The sequence below is a fragment of the Hippoglossus hippoglossus genome, chromosome 19, assembly GCF_009819705.1.
Source record: "Hippoglossus hippoglossus isolate fHipHip1 chromosome 19, fHipHip1.pri, whole genome shotgun sequence".
Taxonomy (NCBI): Eukaryota; Metazoa; Chordata; class Actinopteri; order Pleuronectiformes; family Pleuronectidae; genus Hippoglossus; species Hippoglossus hippoglossus.
This window is the reverse complement of record NC_047169.1, coordinates 16,259,103-16,273,347: the sequence shown is the minus strand read 5'-3', so window position 1 is coordinate 16,273,347 and position 14,245 is coordinate 16,259,103. Positions and strand designations below refer to the sequence as shown.

The 14,245-nt window shown below is 41.0% G+C and overlaps 2 protein-coding genes and 1 non-coding gene across 5 annotated transcripts; 2 read left to right on the top strand and 1 right to left on the bottom strand.

Annotated features, from left to right (window-relative positions):
* Positions 1 to 1,101: 1,101 nt before the first annotated feature.
* cby1 (chibby homolog 1 (Drosophila)) lies at positions 1,102 to 3,762 on the bottom strand. 2 transcript variants are annotated; one of them, XM_034571236.1, is made up of 5 exons: positions 3,553 to 3,721; positions 2,735 to 2,833; positions 1,824 to 1,929; positions 1,613 to 1,725; positions 1,102 to 1,327 (listed from the first exon to the last, which is right to left on the bottom strand). In XM_034571236.1, the coding sequence occupies exons 2-5, from the start codon at positions 2,810 to 2,812 to the stop codon at positions 1,247 to 1,249; spliced, it is 378 nt and encodes a 125-aa protein (XP_034427127.1). In that variant the 5' UTR covers positions 2,813 to 2,833; positions 3,553 to 3,721; the 3' UTR covers positions 1,102 to 1,246. The 2 variants fall into 2 exon arrangements, with proteins under 2 accessions (XP_034427127.1, XP_034427126.1); XM_034571235.1 differs by having other exon boundaries at positions 1,179 to 1,327; positions 3,640 to 3,762.
* A 400-nt stretch (positions 3,763 to 4,162) lies between these two features.
* Positions 4,163 to 4,235, top strand: trnar-ccu. Its single transcript has one exon. It is a non-coding gene; the product is annotated as a tRNA-Arg (tRNA).
* A 184-nt stretch (positions 4,236 to 4,419) lies between these two features.
* On the top strand, positions 4,420 to 13,059 carry LOC117753217 (phospholipase B-like 1). Of its 2 annotated transcripts, none has more exons than XM_034571174.1 (11): positions 4,420 to 4,500; positions 5,654 to 5,876; positions 6,338 to 6,417; positions 6,522 to 6,663; positions 6,740 to 6,886; positions 7,174 to 7,318; positions 8,377 to 8,577; positions 10,269 to 10,409; positions 10,797 to 10,982; positions 11,158 to 11,264; positions 11,867 to 13,059. In XM_034571174.1, the coding sequence occupies exons 2-11, from the start codon at positions 5,775 to 5,777 to the stop codon at positions 12,041 to 12,043; spliced, it is 1,428 nt and encodes a 475-aa protein (XP_034427065.1). In that variant the 5' UTR covers positions 4,420 to 4,500; positions 5,654 to 5,774; the 3' UTR covers positions 12,044 to 13,059. The 2 variants fall into 2 exon arrangements, with proteins under 2 accessions (XP_034427065.1, XP_034427064.1); XM_034571173.1 differs by having other exon boundaries at positions 4,426 to 4,500; positions 6,334 to 6,417.
* The last annotated feature ends 1,186 nt before the right edge of the window (positions 13,060 to 14,245 follow it).

The following is a 14,245-nucleotide window of genomic DNA, read 5'->3' as shown; positions in this document are numbered from 1 at the left end:
TCACCGCCACTGCATCAGCTCATAAAACTCTTGAAACAGCTTGAAGCAATGAAGGAACTCTTTTGATTCTAAACCGAGTGAGGTCAACACATTGGAGACAGTTTCTTCTACCCCCGCCAATTCTGTTTAAGATAGTATTATTACTCTATAGTATTTTATAGTTATATAGTATTTTACACACTGCAGGAGAACATGTTTTATGGTCTCAGTCCTTCAAGGCCAGTCCACAGTGGCCTAACCGCAGACTCAATAGTGGAACTGTTCTTCCCACAGAAGTTATAGCCATCCTATAAACCAATGGCTGCATACCATAGTAAGACCTGCCGTGTTTCCTCCATCCCATGCTTTTAGACAAGTTTTTCGAAATTCCAGACTTGATCTTAAAATACATATTTCAGTGTGCTCAAGTGAAATTTCAATATTTTCCCATGTGTTGTTTTATTCACCTCTATACCAACATTGGCAGGCACCCATATGTCTCCCACACAGCATCCTGCTTTATAAATACTGTACACTGTCATCATCCTTTCAGTTTTAGATCATCTTGGGCTCGGACTTCTAACCACCAAAGGTATATAAGTATATAGGTAGATAATAATAATAATAATAATAATAATAATAATAATAATAATAATAAAAACATTAATTATATTGTACCTTTTAAAATAGCCATTACAAAATGCGAAACAAAAAGGCAAATAAAAATAAGAAAGGGTTGGGCCAAGAAAGATCCACCATTGGTTTCTTGGTTGCTCGGGAATGGAAGGACACATTTATTAGCTGCTTTTAAAGCAGCCTTTGAAATGGGACAGCCAGGTCCCGCCGCTGTGATGCAATCGGTCTTTAAATGTGGCCTCCGAATTGAGACACAGCTGGTCTGTGTTTGTAAGTGAAGGCGTACGATGAATTCACTGTGCATGGTGGAACTTGGGGTCCCACTATAAAAATGTGTTTATGTTATTTTTATTATGATACACTACAATTACCATCTACTTACATGGGGAGGTAGATAAATATAAAATTCCAGTGTATAAATCATCATACTTTTTTTTTTTTATTCTGTTAATAAAAGACAATAGATCAATAAATAATAATTGTCATAATCAGAGTGTGACGTCACCCCCTGACATTAACATTCCCCACAAACTGTAAATATGAACCGGCACACAGACATGTTCCCAGGGACATGTTTAATAAGAACTAGAAAGTGCATTTCCTGCTGAAAATGCAGTGTGAATAACATCAGTCATTTCTTCCTTTGATGTTGTGTTTTTACATCTTCCACTTCTTTCTCCATCAGGTGGTACTCTACAGTCGTCTCTGTCAACTAGAAGGGAAAATTTACACATCAGTTATTTAATAGCTTGTGTGACACCCACCAACATCATCCACCATTAACATTTACACTAACCATTTTAGTGGTAATCAAGTGTACGATTGCAAATGTATTAAGCTATATTTGTTTATAAGAAATACAATCAGTGTTAGACTTGTACAAAAACTATGTCTCAAGTATTGTCCTAGAGCCAGAGTGTGGTAATATGTATTAGCCCAGTCACAAATGATAAACACTCGTTTATTTCAGGTCACTGCATCATGAGTCGACTCTCACCATGTCCAAGAGGATTTCCATCTTTTGTTTTAGGAGGTTGTTTTCCTCCTCCAGTTGGACATTTCTTTTCTTGAGCCTCTGTGCTTCCCTGCCAGATGTATTCTCACCGGATTCTGTTTAAATAAATGGAAAAGAATAAATACAACACTGGCCTATCAGAAACAGACAATGAGTCTGCATAGGTCCGTAGTCAGGTCATCAAAGTCATTACCTGTTATCCACTGTCCCTCTTCAAATTTCCAGCTCTGACCTCCGATGTTCATCACAGGAGGTCCATATTCAAGGCCCAGCTCGACTTCTCTTGTTGATCTATCCAACTAAAAGAGATGAGCAAGAAACCACAGTTCAGTCTGCATCTCAGATGTCTCACAAATTCAACCAATTCTCTCTCTCTGGGTTCATTCTCTTAGTGATCAGTGTAGATCTATTAACAAGCTATAAGTGTACAGGAATTTTTGACCATCCTCACACATTACTGTATGTCACTATATATTGTGTATAGTGTATATTATATCTGTACAGGAGAATAGCGCCTGTTTAGTTCCACTAAACTCCCTTCTCTCTCTAAGCAGCACCCAAGGTCAGCTTATAGATAAAGGACCAACCAACAGTACATTGTAGTGTCTACTCTGAGGGACTTTCATATCTAACTCAGATGCTCCAGACAGAGAGGCACCAACTTCAACTCTCACCAACTTTAACTCTTTTGCGTATTTTACCAGTGGCAAGACGTAAGGACACAATGTGATTTAGGAATGCATACTTTAGGCTTAACTATCCAATAGGATGAGGGACAGCAATTCTAGCCATTCGTGGATGTGCTGTTAGAATGGGTGATGCAAGTAGAGGGAGATAAATTGGGATGCTGTGGGAGACATCTTCAGACTTCGGGGTGACCATTTCTCATGTTACTCTGTTAGCGTTTGTATATTGTTCCACCTTCTGGTCTCCTTGATGCATCAAGTCTACATTAAAACCTTCTGCATGAGACATCAGCTGCTGCCGGAGTTCTCCTTTCACCAGCTTCCAGAAAACTTCCATAACAATAAGGATGCGATCTCGAGTTGTACTTACTCATCGATGCACATCATTAAAACCGTACACCAGAACATAAGTTCTCACCGTATGAAGGCTGGACAAGGAAGCCGATCTGCGAGGAGGTGTTTTCTTCGGACTGAACGTGTTCCCAAAGAGCGGCATCTTTAGAGATTTTTTGAGGTTCTGCATAAGAGATGGTTCATTAAGTGTAGAATTGGTATATTTTGACCATACAACAGAGTATTAAGGCCATATTAAATGTAGATTTTGAGAATAAAGCCATTCTTTTACAGAATTAAAGTCATAGTTGAGAAGAGAGTCGTAATATTACAAGAATAAAGAAAGAAAGAAAAAAAGCCATCATATTACGAGAATAAAGTTTTAACCTGTACTAAAGAATAATTTAACAACAATCAATTCAAAGTCCTGATACTTATGATGATAAAAAGATGAAGTATTTGGTTATTTATGAAACATACACTGAAGTATAATTTAACAACAATCATTTCAAAGTCCTGATACTTATGATGGTGAAAAGATGAAGTATTTGGTAACTTATGAAACCTATACTAAAGTATAATTTAACAACATGCTCCTCAATCCTCATTTTCCAACAGGGGACATGCTGATCTCTCTTATATCCTTCCTATAATATGATAAATATATGACATAATATTACAACTATATCTCGTAACATTTTGACTTAAGTCTCGTACACTTATGACGGCTTCTCGTAAAATCACGACTTTAATCTAGAAAACTGTTATTTTCGGTTGTAAATGGCTTTGATCCTCCGTCGTAAGACAACAACACCACACAGCAACAGGACATGTTTATCGCTACTACACTGCTAATCTAATGCTAGGTGGCTACCGGTCGCTAGCTGTGAGTTCTCTTCATACCTGACACTTAAGTGAAACTGTCGGCTGCCTCACAGGCGGGTTAGTAGCTGCTGTGTCACTGAGAACATACAGTTAATATATATTTACCTCCATACAGACTATTTGTATAAACTCTTAACGGAGCGTCAGGGGCTCACGGGCAGACAAACAAAACCACGCTGGCTACTGCGCAAGTGCGAAGGATCCATCGGTGTAAAACAGACCCGTATCTGAAATGTTTTATGACCTCATCACAGAGTTGTCGTATATAATTGTGCAGGAATACACATTTATATATATTATCATTCTGCTTAGCGTTATAATCCTATGTTTATGGCGTTTATGTGTACGTGTCGGTATGAGAATAACACAAGCACCCCTATTGAGGAGAGAGAATGGTATCATCCATGAACCGTATCACCATGGTAATACCATGGCTTCATTCTTTCCTTTGTCATTTTCATCTTCGATTAATCCTCCATCGTTTATCCGTCGTTTAAAATAAGCAGTTAGTTTATAAATCCACGTTTTGACACAGATGATTTGGACAGAGACACATACATTTACGAACACTGAAACATTCATATCTCACATGTTTAAAAGTGGTTGACACACCCATGAGCGTCACCTAGCCCCAGTGGCCTAATGGATAAGGCACTGGCCTCCTAAGCCAGGGATTGTGGGTTCGAGTCCCATCTGGGGTGAATTATCTTATGCTAAAACTTTTGATCAATTTATCGTAGAGACAAAGTTAAACACGCTTTCATCAAATTTTTTGCAGCATCCTGAAAAATCCGCGTTTCCACAGGTCCTGAGAAACCGAGCTCCATCAGCGTCGCCCCTCACTGAAGCAATCACAGCAGCATTTATTCTCTGAAGTACATGGACGGCGGAGGATCGCAGGATCAGCCGACATGGAGAGAATGTGCGTGCTGCTGAGCACCCTGGCTGCATCAGTGCAAACCCACCGTGAGTAACATTGCCATGGTGTGTCCTGAAAACCGCTTTTCCTGCAGAAATGTGTGAGTGAATGCTGAGTTGGGGAATTAAGCTAAAAACTGTGTGATGGTGAGAAAGAAAGTGCAGAAAAAATATTTGAAAAAAAGTATAAAAGCAGCTGAACATTTAAATGTTTGAATTGTTGTTTGAATTAATGCAATTTTCCTTTTTTTTTTTCTTATGTTCGTTTTTTCCGTTTCCGTTAAAACATCCAAACTTTCAGCTCATTCAGGACATTTAATCCGTCGTACTCTGGTTTTCCTGCTCCTCTACACTCCCCTTTTCAGCAGGAAATTCAATATCTAGTTATAACAGTGTTCTATGACAAACTGACATATTTTCTGTATATAATTTTTTTATAACAGATATTTCAATTCCATTGTGTAAATCCTCTCTACTTAAGATGTTTTTTTTTGTCCTGTGAATAAAGAACAGTAAATCGATTGATAATAATTGTAAGAATCAGAGTTCTGACATCACCCGTTATGTCACCAGTCCTTAGGACCTGAGGCCCTGAGTCACAGGGACTCTGTGGTTTTTATTGAGAAGTTCAGGAATGTGATCAGATGCTTTATCTTTCAATCATTTATATTTTAACCTATGTCCTTGTAACATCACACGACTTAATCTGCTAATTTGCAAACAAATTTCATAATTGTGCAACACTTTTGAAATCACATTAACTCTGACGTTCTTAAAACCAAAAGATGTATTATTCTTTGTTATGTGTTACGGCCGAGGGGCCCGATGGGCTCTAGGGCCCTGAGTACTTGCCCACTTTGCCAATGCAGTAATTTGTCCTTGCGTACCTTAAAAAGGTTTTGTTATACGTTTACTGCCGATGAATGAAAATGAGTTGCAAACATTGCATTACCTAGTTTCCTCAATAAACCAGATTAAGCTTCAAACAATACGTTATAATGTGTGTCCAAACAACTACTGTGCACTCGTCAATGTGAACCTATGTGCCAATCCCTTGAGATTAACTTGCATTCGTCTTGTGACAGACAACAGTCAAGCAAAAACAGTTTTCCTGATAATATTGGTCTCACGACATTATCTTACATAATGAGTGTTATCCAACCTCAGCCCTGTAACCTTGTCCCTCTCCCTACAATGGTAGAGCTCAGAGAGGCCACCGTGAACTGGGATGCTGCCCAGAAAAGTGTGATCCTGAAGGAGGGGGTGATGGAGACAGATGGGGGAGCGTACGGATACTTCAATGATACTCTGCTCCTCTCTGGATGGGGCGTGTTGGAAATCCGCGCAGGTTATGGAGGAATCCCACAGGAAGACGAGACCACCTTCTTCCTGGCTGGTTACCTGGAGGGTTACCTCACTGCTGGGTGAGTGGCCCACTTCAGGTTCCATATACGGAAGAAAAACACATTTTTATGAAATGTCTCGAATAGAAGCCTTCCCAGACAAGGAATACTGGTTCAGTGTCAATTGATAACGTTTTAAAAATGGATAATTCAATTATGGAGGGATATGTGACCATGTTTCAAGGTTCAACATATTTGATAGCTACCATTAAAAAAACTGGTAATGTTAGCATTCAACCACTATTGCCTGATATATTAAATAGTTGCAGGATAATTCATGTCATAATGGAAAAATCACAGGTATACATAAAGTAAATAAGGGCTGAATTCGGTTTAGCTGAAAACATTACACATTACTGGGTTGAGTTATTGCATTTGAATTAAATTAGAAAAACAAAGGAGCTCGTAATTTGAGCGGTAACTTCATGGAGATGTGAATAAAAAATCCCAGCTGTTCTTATTGGTTTCTCTGTTGCAGACAGATGTTCACTCATTACTCCAACATGTACCCTCAGCTGATTAAGAATGAGAGCGTTCTGAATCCACTGAAGACGTTTTTGAGGTACAGTCCTGTTATCTGTTATGCAAGGCAAAAATCAGGCAGCAGATTTAAGAAACAACCAAATTGCAAAAGTGCCTCTCAGCCCATCTTCAAATGATCCACAGCACGCAGGACCGGTGGGCCAGGGAGCAGGTGAAACTTAAGAGAAACCGTGACCCCCTGTGGAAGCATCTGGGACTGATCCTGGCCCAGCTGGACGGACTCCATGCCGGAGCTGCACAGTGGGCCAAAGGCAGACACAGAGAGGTGTGTGAAGGTGTGCCGCACAAAGAGTTGACACAGTATGATATCTCTCATCTCCGCCACTTTCCTTCCCACCCAGCCTCTGTCAGCGTTTGCGGTCCAGTTTCTGAATGGCGTCGGTGACCTCCTGGACCTGGTCCCGGCTCTGACAGCTCGCGCCAACTCCTCAGCGGGGGGCGGCACTTTCAGGATGCCAGGAATGGGCCACTGCACTGCTCTCATAAAGGTTAGGCCAAGCTTGTCTGAATCAAACTGTGAGGGAGCACTTGGGGAAGCTCAACAGAGGCCTAATTGCCTTCATTGCGAGTCCTTATGTATGGGGTTCCCTCTTGTTTAAAGTCTGTCAATAAGTGCAGAGGGCCAGCACCTATACCCATCCAGGGGGGAGCATGGAGGGGAGGGCGCTGAGTGATACTGCACAACCACAATATCAATGGATGGATGGATGGATGGATGGATGGATAGATAGATAGATAGATAGGGATTTCTTACCCTCTCTGTATTCTGTGTCAGGTGCTGCCAGGCTTTGAGAACCTGCTGTTCGGCCACTCTAGCTGGTACACTTACGCAGCCACCACGCGCATCTACAAACACTGGGACTTCAAGGTCATTGACACACACACTGCCACTGGAATGATGTCGTTCAGCAGCTATCCTGGTACACACACGCACGCACGCACGCACGCACGCACGCACACACACACACACACACACACACACACACACACACACACACACACACACACACACACACACACACACACACATACAAGCTGCCCAAGAATGTACACTTTCTCCTAAAAGAAAGTTGACATATTGTTCTCTCAGTACATGATTTGAATTTGAAACACTGTCAGTTCGACAAGCTACAGCACAGTGAAGCCCACAGTTCCTGGAAAAGCCCTGAGATGAAGTGAACTGCTCGTCATTAATCCACACACTTTCATTTTCTTCCTGGAAAACAGAGACACTGACGTCAAGGACTTAACCCAAATCCTCGATGAACAGTCGCTGTACATAATTCCTCTGTTAAGCACACAGCTCATAGTCTGTGGCAAGGAAACGTATATCACAGTGTGTGATCACCCGCACAGAGCTGTGATGAAATTAATTCCCTCACTGTCGAGTCAGAGGAGGCCGAGTAATTTTGTGGACAAAGATTTATCAAGTGGCCCAAGCCATAAAAATCCTCTTATAGGCTCCATTGCAATGCCGAGGGGCCATGGATATCACTTCACTATATTAAAAAGAAGAGATGAAACACACCGCTGCCAGTGGAGGTGGGGATTGATCCCTGCATCCTTCTTAAGCGGCTTTCTCTCTGACGCTGACAAACGTTGAACACACAAAGCAAACCAGGGCCTTCTTGCAGAAGTGAAGACAATATTCTTCCCCTTATGATTTGTTTTGTTAATTCTATTATAATACAGCAGTAAAGAGGAATAAAAAGTGTAATATCTCCCCAGAAATGTGGTGGAGTAGAAGTGTGAAGTCAAATAAAATGGAGATTAGTCGCGGAACTGTTGCCAAATACTGTGGTTATGCATGTGGGTTGTAGCTGAGAATAACAAATGGCCTCATCATCATCATCATAATCTCTGTTTACTTTCCCCTCCCTTTTCAATCTTTGTCTTAATATACTTTTCTCCTTTCACTTCCTCAAAATGACGTCACTTCTTACCCCTCCTCCTCTTACACCTCATCCTCCTACCCCAGGCTTCCTGATGTCCCTGGACGACTTCTACCTGCTCGGGAGCGGCCTCCTAATGACTCAGACATCCATCGGCGTGTTCAACGCTTCCCTGTTCTCCCAGCTTGGCCCTCGCAGCCTGCTGGCCTGGCAGAGGGTGCGCCTGGCCAACAGCCTGGCGCACAGCGGAGAGGAGTGGGCACAAGTTTTCTCCAAACACAACTCAGGTAAGTGGCTGCTGGATTCTAGAGTCAAGGAAGGATTTATTCTTTCATGCATTGTTGCTGAAACATTGCGATCAAACATCACATCAATGGCAAAATGTGAGGCATTTCATAATGTATTTGATAATAATTTCTTTAATTTTATTTCTTATTTTTAACTACTACTGCTAATTATAATAACCAAAATAATCATCATCATCATCATGATTGTAATTATGATTATAATGATCATCATGAATCATCATGATTATAATTATGATTATAATCATGATGATTCTGATGATGAAGGTAACGGGTTATATTAACACAATTGCTAAGTTTAATTTGAAAAAACTTTAATCAGCGTGTTACTAATTGAAGTAATGTTTTAAAGTATATACAGGTATCCATATACACACAAACACATACACACTAAGAAAGCAATAGAGTCAGTAGATCTAATTGTCTGGGCAGGTTCGATCACCTTTAGTCTTTGACCTGGAAATAGGAGTGCACTCCATCTAGATGAACGTCCTTTCCCTCTTTAGATAGTCACCATGCATTCTCATTATCAGTGCGTCATTGCACTGGTTGCTAGGGAGTATATGCGTCTACTAAAACAGAGTTACAAAATGCCAGACCTTAGTGGTTTTGAGTGAAGTGATATCACGAGTCAGAGCAGTAAGAACAAATGAGACTCGAAGCAGGTCTGGGACTGAATCAATGTAACAATTCACCAGGCAAATTTCCATTGAGATGGCGCAGACTCTCAAAACAGACCGTCCTGTTGCAAAGCACTTGTGCTTGTTAATTGGGCAGCTGCTTTAATCGACTTGTGTCATGTTGCCATGGAAGGGCAGAGGAGAACAGGACAGAGTGTTCTTGACACTGACAGTCCTCTCATCCTCGAGAAGCCCTTCTCTGCTCTCCTTCTCGCCGTCCTGCCAAACTGTGGGAGTGGCCTGGGGGCAGCCAACAAGGAAACCATCATCCCATGTTTTCATTTCATTTCGGTAGAGTTAGGTGAGGGATTTATTGAGCACGTCGGTAACTCCCGAATGAGAAACTGTTTTCCTTTCACCAGTCACTCAGGCACAGGCAAGACCCTACATGTTATTTTACCTGTGTTAGTTGAATGCTAGCAGCCCACTTCAACAGGGCTTGTTTGTACCAACAAGTCATGACTTGTTGGTACCAACAAGTCATGACTTGCCAAGTTTTTTTGGGGGGGCTAAATCTATTCACCATCAGGACGGCTGTGACTGTGGCGGGTCGTCCACTAACCAGGAAGATTGGTGGTTCGATCCCGGGCTGGTCCAGTTTACATACTTTGGGCAAGATCCTGAACCCCACTCCATTGTGTGGGAACATGTGTGACTGGTGTGTAATAGATAAAGCGCAGCATATACTGTATGAATGTGTGTGTGAATCGGTGAATGTGGCCTCTGGTGTAAGGTGCCTTGAGTGGCCATTAAGACTAGAAAAGCTCTATGCAAAATATAAAGTCTATTTAACATCACTGTCACAACGAAAATTATCCTTTCCCCATGGTCACCATCAGCTGCCATGAACCATGAATCATTATATTTGCAGGTATTTAGAAGGAGCAGAGAGAAGGAGACGCATCTAGATTTCTTTGTTTTCAGACTGATACATTTGTTGGGTCAGCATAAGTAGGAAACACAGACACTGTATTTGTTGACACTGTATTTCAGGTACATATAACAGCCAGTACATGGTGTTGGACCTGAGCAGGGTCTCTCTGGGTCACAGCATCCGGAACGGAGCTCTCATTGTGGTGGAGCAGATCCCTGGGAAGGTGATGCACTCCGATCAGACTCAAGCTCTACGCAGAGGTAAGAATCAAACATCATCTACATCTGTTTGTGTGCTACTGCAGGTGTTTAAATGTGTGTGGACCATAGACTATATATAGTATGTGGACAGCATGATGGCCAATTCATCTTGTTTGCACCCTGGAGGCTGGCTGCAGTATATGTCATAAATCCCTCCTCCTCCATGTTAGCAGATGGGACATGGATCAAACTAAAACATCATGCCAAGAGATTCACTGATCACTATTGCACAGACTCAAATCCACAAGATGGCGACGTTCATATCCTTGATATTTTGGCTTCCTTTCTGAATAGTGAATAATGGGAGGAAGTGGTCAGGCGTTGTCCATCTTTATATACAGTCTATCATCTGGATCCGCTCCATCTTCAGTGTGCTATACATTGCAGGTTATTGGCCATCCTACAACATACCATTTCACGTTGAAATCTACAACCTGAGTGGGTACGGCGTGATGTGGAAGAGATACGGAGTGGACTTCTCTTACGACCTCTGTCCCCGAGCCAAAATCCTCCGCAGGGACCAGGCCAAGGTGTCGAACCTCAAGTCCCTCAAACACATCATGAGATACAACAGTAGGTAGAACACTAACTCTAATTGGATATCCGATATTTTATGTATTTTCCTGAGAACTCAAGGCACTTTAAAGATGTGACAAAGAATACAAACAAATAATTCAGGATATTGGTGCTGATTTCAAACTGTAAGCACTAAGCAGCTCAATTTAAGGTCAGACTGGTTCTGTTGCAGACTACAAGAGAGACCCCTACTCTAAGGGCCATCCATGTAAGACCATCTGTTGCCGTAACGACCTGAGACCAATGAGGCCACGCCCGGGAGGTTGCTATGACACTAAGGTCAGAAGTCCTTTTTATCAAGATTAAGTTTGAGTTACGCTCTGTATTTTAGTTGGTGGGTTTTATTTATAAAGGTGAAAATAACAAGATTTCCTACTGAATTGTTTTTAAGTGCATTTATGTGTGACTATTGCTAAACTTCATACCTGAAGTATTCACTGTATCTCCACCTCCTCCACCCTGTAGTTTCATCTCGGTGTAGGTCTGTGGTAATAATAGAAACAAAATTGTTTAAAGTTGAGCTCATTATACAGAAATAATATTATTGCCTTTTTTGTCATTAGTTATTGGCTTGTTATTGTCGCCTGCCAGGGTCACAAATGACCTTGTACCTACAATGTTTACTGGCAATCTGTGCAACAGTTTCACTTTAAACCAAAAATGTCATTCTGGAGCCAGAGTGAAAAAGTCTGGGGATCACCAAAGGCATTTAGATCCATCATCATGGGAGCAATAAATGTCTGAACAAAACTCAGCATCCATCCATCTAGTCGACGTAAAGATTTCGTAAAGTGAAAAATTCAAGGTGTTGATTTTGTAATTTAAATGTCTGCACTTTCTTCCCATGTGCCCTCTCTGCTCATTTCTGTCTCACGGTGCAGGTGACAGACTACCAGATGGCTCTGCAGCTGGTCGCGGAGGCAATAAATGGCCCCACGACACAAGGGGGTCTGCAGCCGTTCTCGTGGCAGTCCTTCAACCTCACAACTCATCAGGGTCTCCCGCACACCTACAATTTCCCCTTCGTCGTCATGAGGCCCGCACTGCACCAGCCCTGAGAGCACAGAGACAGAAGATGACAGCCTAAAATGTGTCAACATGACAGTCAGACTACATATGAGATAACTGAGCACAATGTAAAAGACTGACAATATATACAGTACTACATATGTCTCACTAATTTGATCTTTAAAGGACCGGTGTGAGGGATCTATTGGTAGGATATAACACTTATAAGCCGTTTTCAGACATGATCTGCGGGTCAAGGAAGGAAGTGACGTATTAACTCTGCAGCGTAGATCACGTGAGTTTGTTTACAGCACCCAGACATCGTGGGGTGACAGGTCTGATCACTTCAAACTCTCTTGACATCTTTGTCTGTGTCTTCTACGTTTATGACACAACTTTTTCACTGGGAGATACTTATTTTCCTTTTGTTTCTTCATTTATGCATCTGTCGCGTGTTAGAAGCGGTTTGGCTTTACTTTTGGGAGCTGTCATGTCGTCTATCTTTATATACAATCTATGCCTGAAACTAAAAATTGTTGTCCTCTTGTTACCTTAGACTGAGCCCTCTATGTAAAGACAGGGGGCGACTCCTCTTCCACGGAATCCGCTATTTTTCTACAGTGGCCCAGCACAGACAAACCAAGCACTGAGTCAAGAGAGGGGTAATAGCAGGGGTATTTATTTTGTTGCAAAATGCAACTTTGCCACTAGATGCAACTTAATCAGACACACTGAATATGTAATAATTCTTGTTTATTTTATATGTTTATTTTAACTTAATTTACAGCTGTCCAGTGTGGAGTCTACTTGAATTATTAGTGTTATTAATGTATTTTGCATTGTATTGACCTCAGGATTATAGATCTATTAACATAGACCGTTTAAAAATGGAGCTCTTCAAAGTTGTGGATCAGGGATATGCTATTAATTGTTACATATATATATTTTGATATTAATGTATTTCTTTAATATTTTTGTTTTTTCTTCTATACAATGTTGACTCAGGTTTGCTCTGTATGGAACAAATATATTTGACTAATAATATGTAACAATAAAATCTGGATACCTTCGTGCATTTTTCTTTGAGTGATAAGAAAGCTTTTTAGAATAGTTCAACAGAAACTACAAGACCCAGGTTTTAGTCTTTGTCAAGGAAATCAAAGTCAAGGAGAGCTAGAAAGGAAATTGAGTTTGACTTTCAGAACAAGACATCTAGGTGCACTTTTCCAATGGACCACTCATCTCTAGAGCTCAGCAGGTTCCATGAATCAATACATAACATAGAGAAAAAAATAATGACTTAAAATAGAAGAATTGCAAAACATTGATTCATTTTTTAATCAGGTTCTGCTTTACCCCCCTAAATATTTTGTAACTTTATAGAATAGTATCGATTTTAACCAATATTTGGGGGAATTTTTTTTCAAACTAGTGGAAAGTGCGACAGATAGTTAGGGACCCAAAAGCTCCATCTTCACATGTAGGCAGTTCATTTTTGGTTAGTTAAAATGATCCATTCCTAATTTTTCTCTTAATATTGTGTACAACAATGCAAAAAGCTTTGAAGGGACCTCGCACCTTGAGGACCTCAGAGGTTTGTGCAGGTATGTAGTGTACACATATGAACCTGCGCCATAAACGTATGGCAAAAGAAAAAAATACTTTAAAAAGGGATGGGTACCAAATATGGTACTAATAAGGCCTCTGGGTCCTTACTTTCTCTTCTCTTCTCCCACACACACACACACACACAGTAATACTGCCCTCAGCAGGAAGGTGATAGTAAATTACCTGATATAGAAAATACATTTTACACAAAATTCACAATTCCATAATTATGGACCTCCTGTTGGACAAGAAATTGGTATTTCCTGTTCCCAGTGGTTGGCGCAATGACCAAGATTTATTCAAGTCTGGACTCCTATCCAACATGTGAAATATCAGAATGATCTGATTATGTGGGGCTGAGTCACAACTGTTTTTTTGTTAGCTGCAGCGTTGAAACCACCCAGTTTGACAAAAAGCCAGGAATGTCTCAATATTACACAATCAAGGTCTCAAGAGGTATTACACCCGCCGAAACACTAAGGGCAGTAGAGTTTCTATGCTGGTGTTGAGCATCTTCAATGTCTGGTCCGTTTATTTACAAATTCTCTGGCGTCTCTGTTTACTAGAGTGTTGGAGTTGGAGCTGATAGATGTTGAAGAGAAATACCTTTTCTTAAAGAAATGCAACGAAGACAAGAACAACGG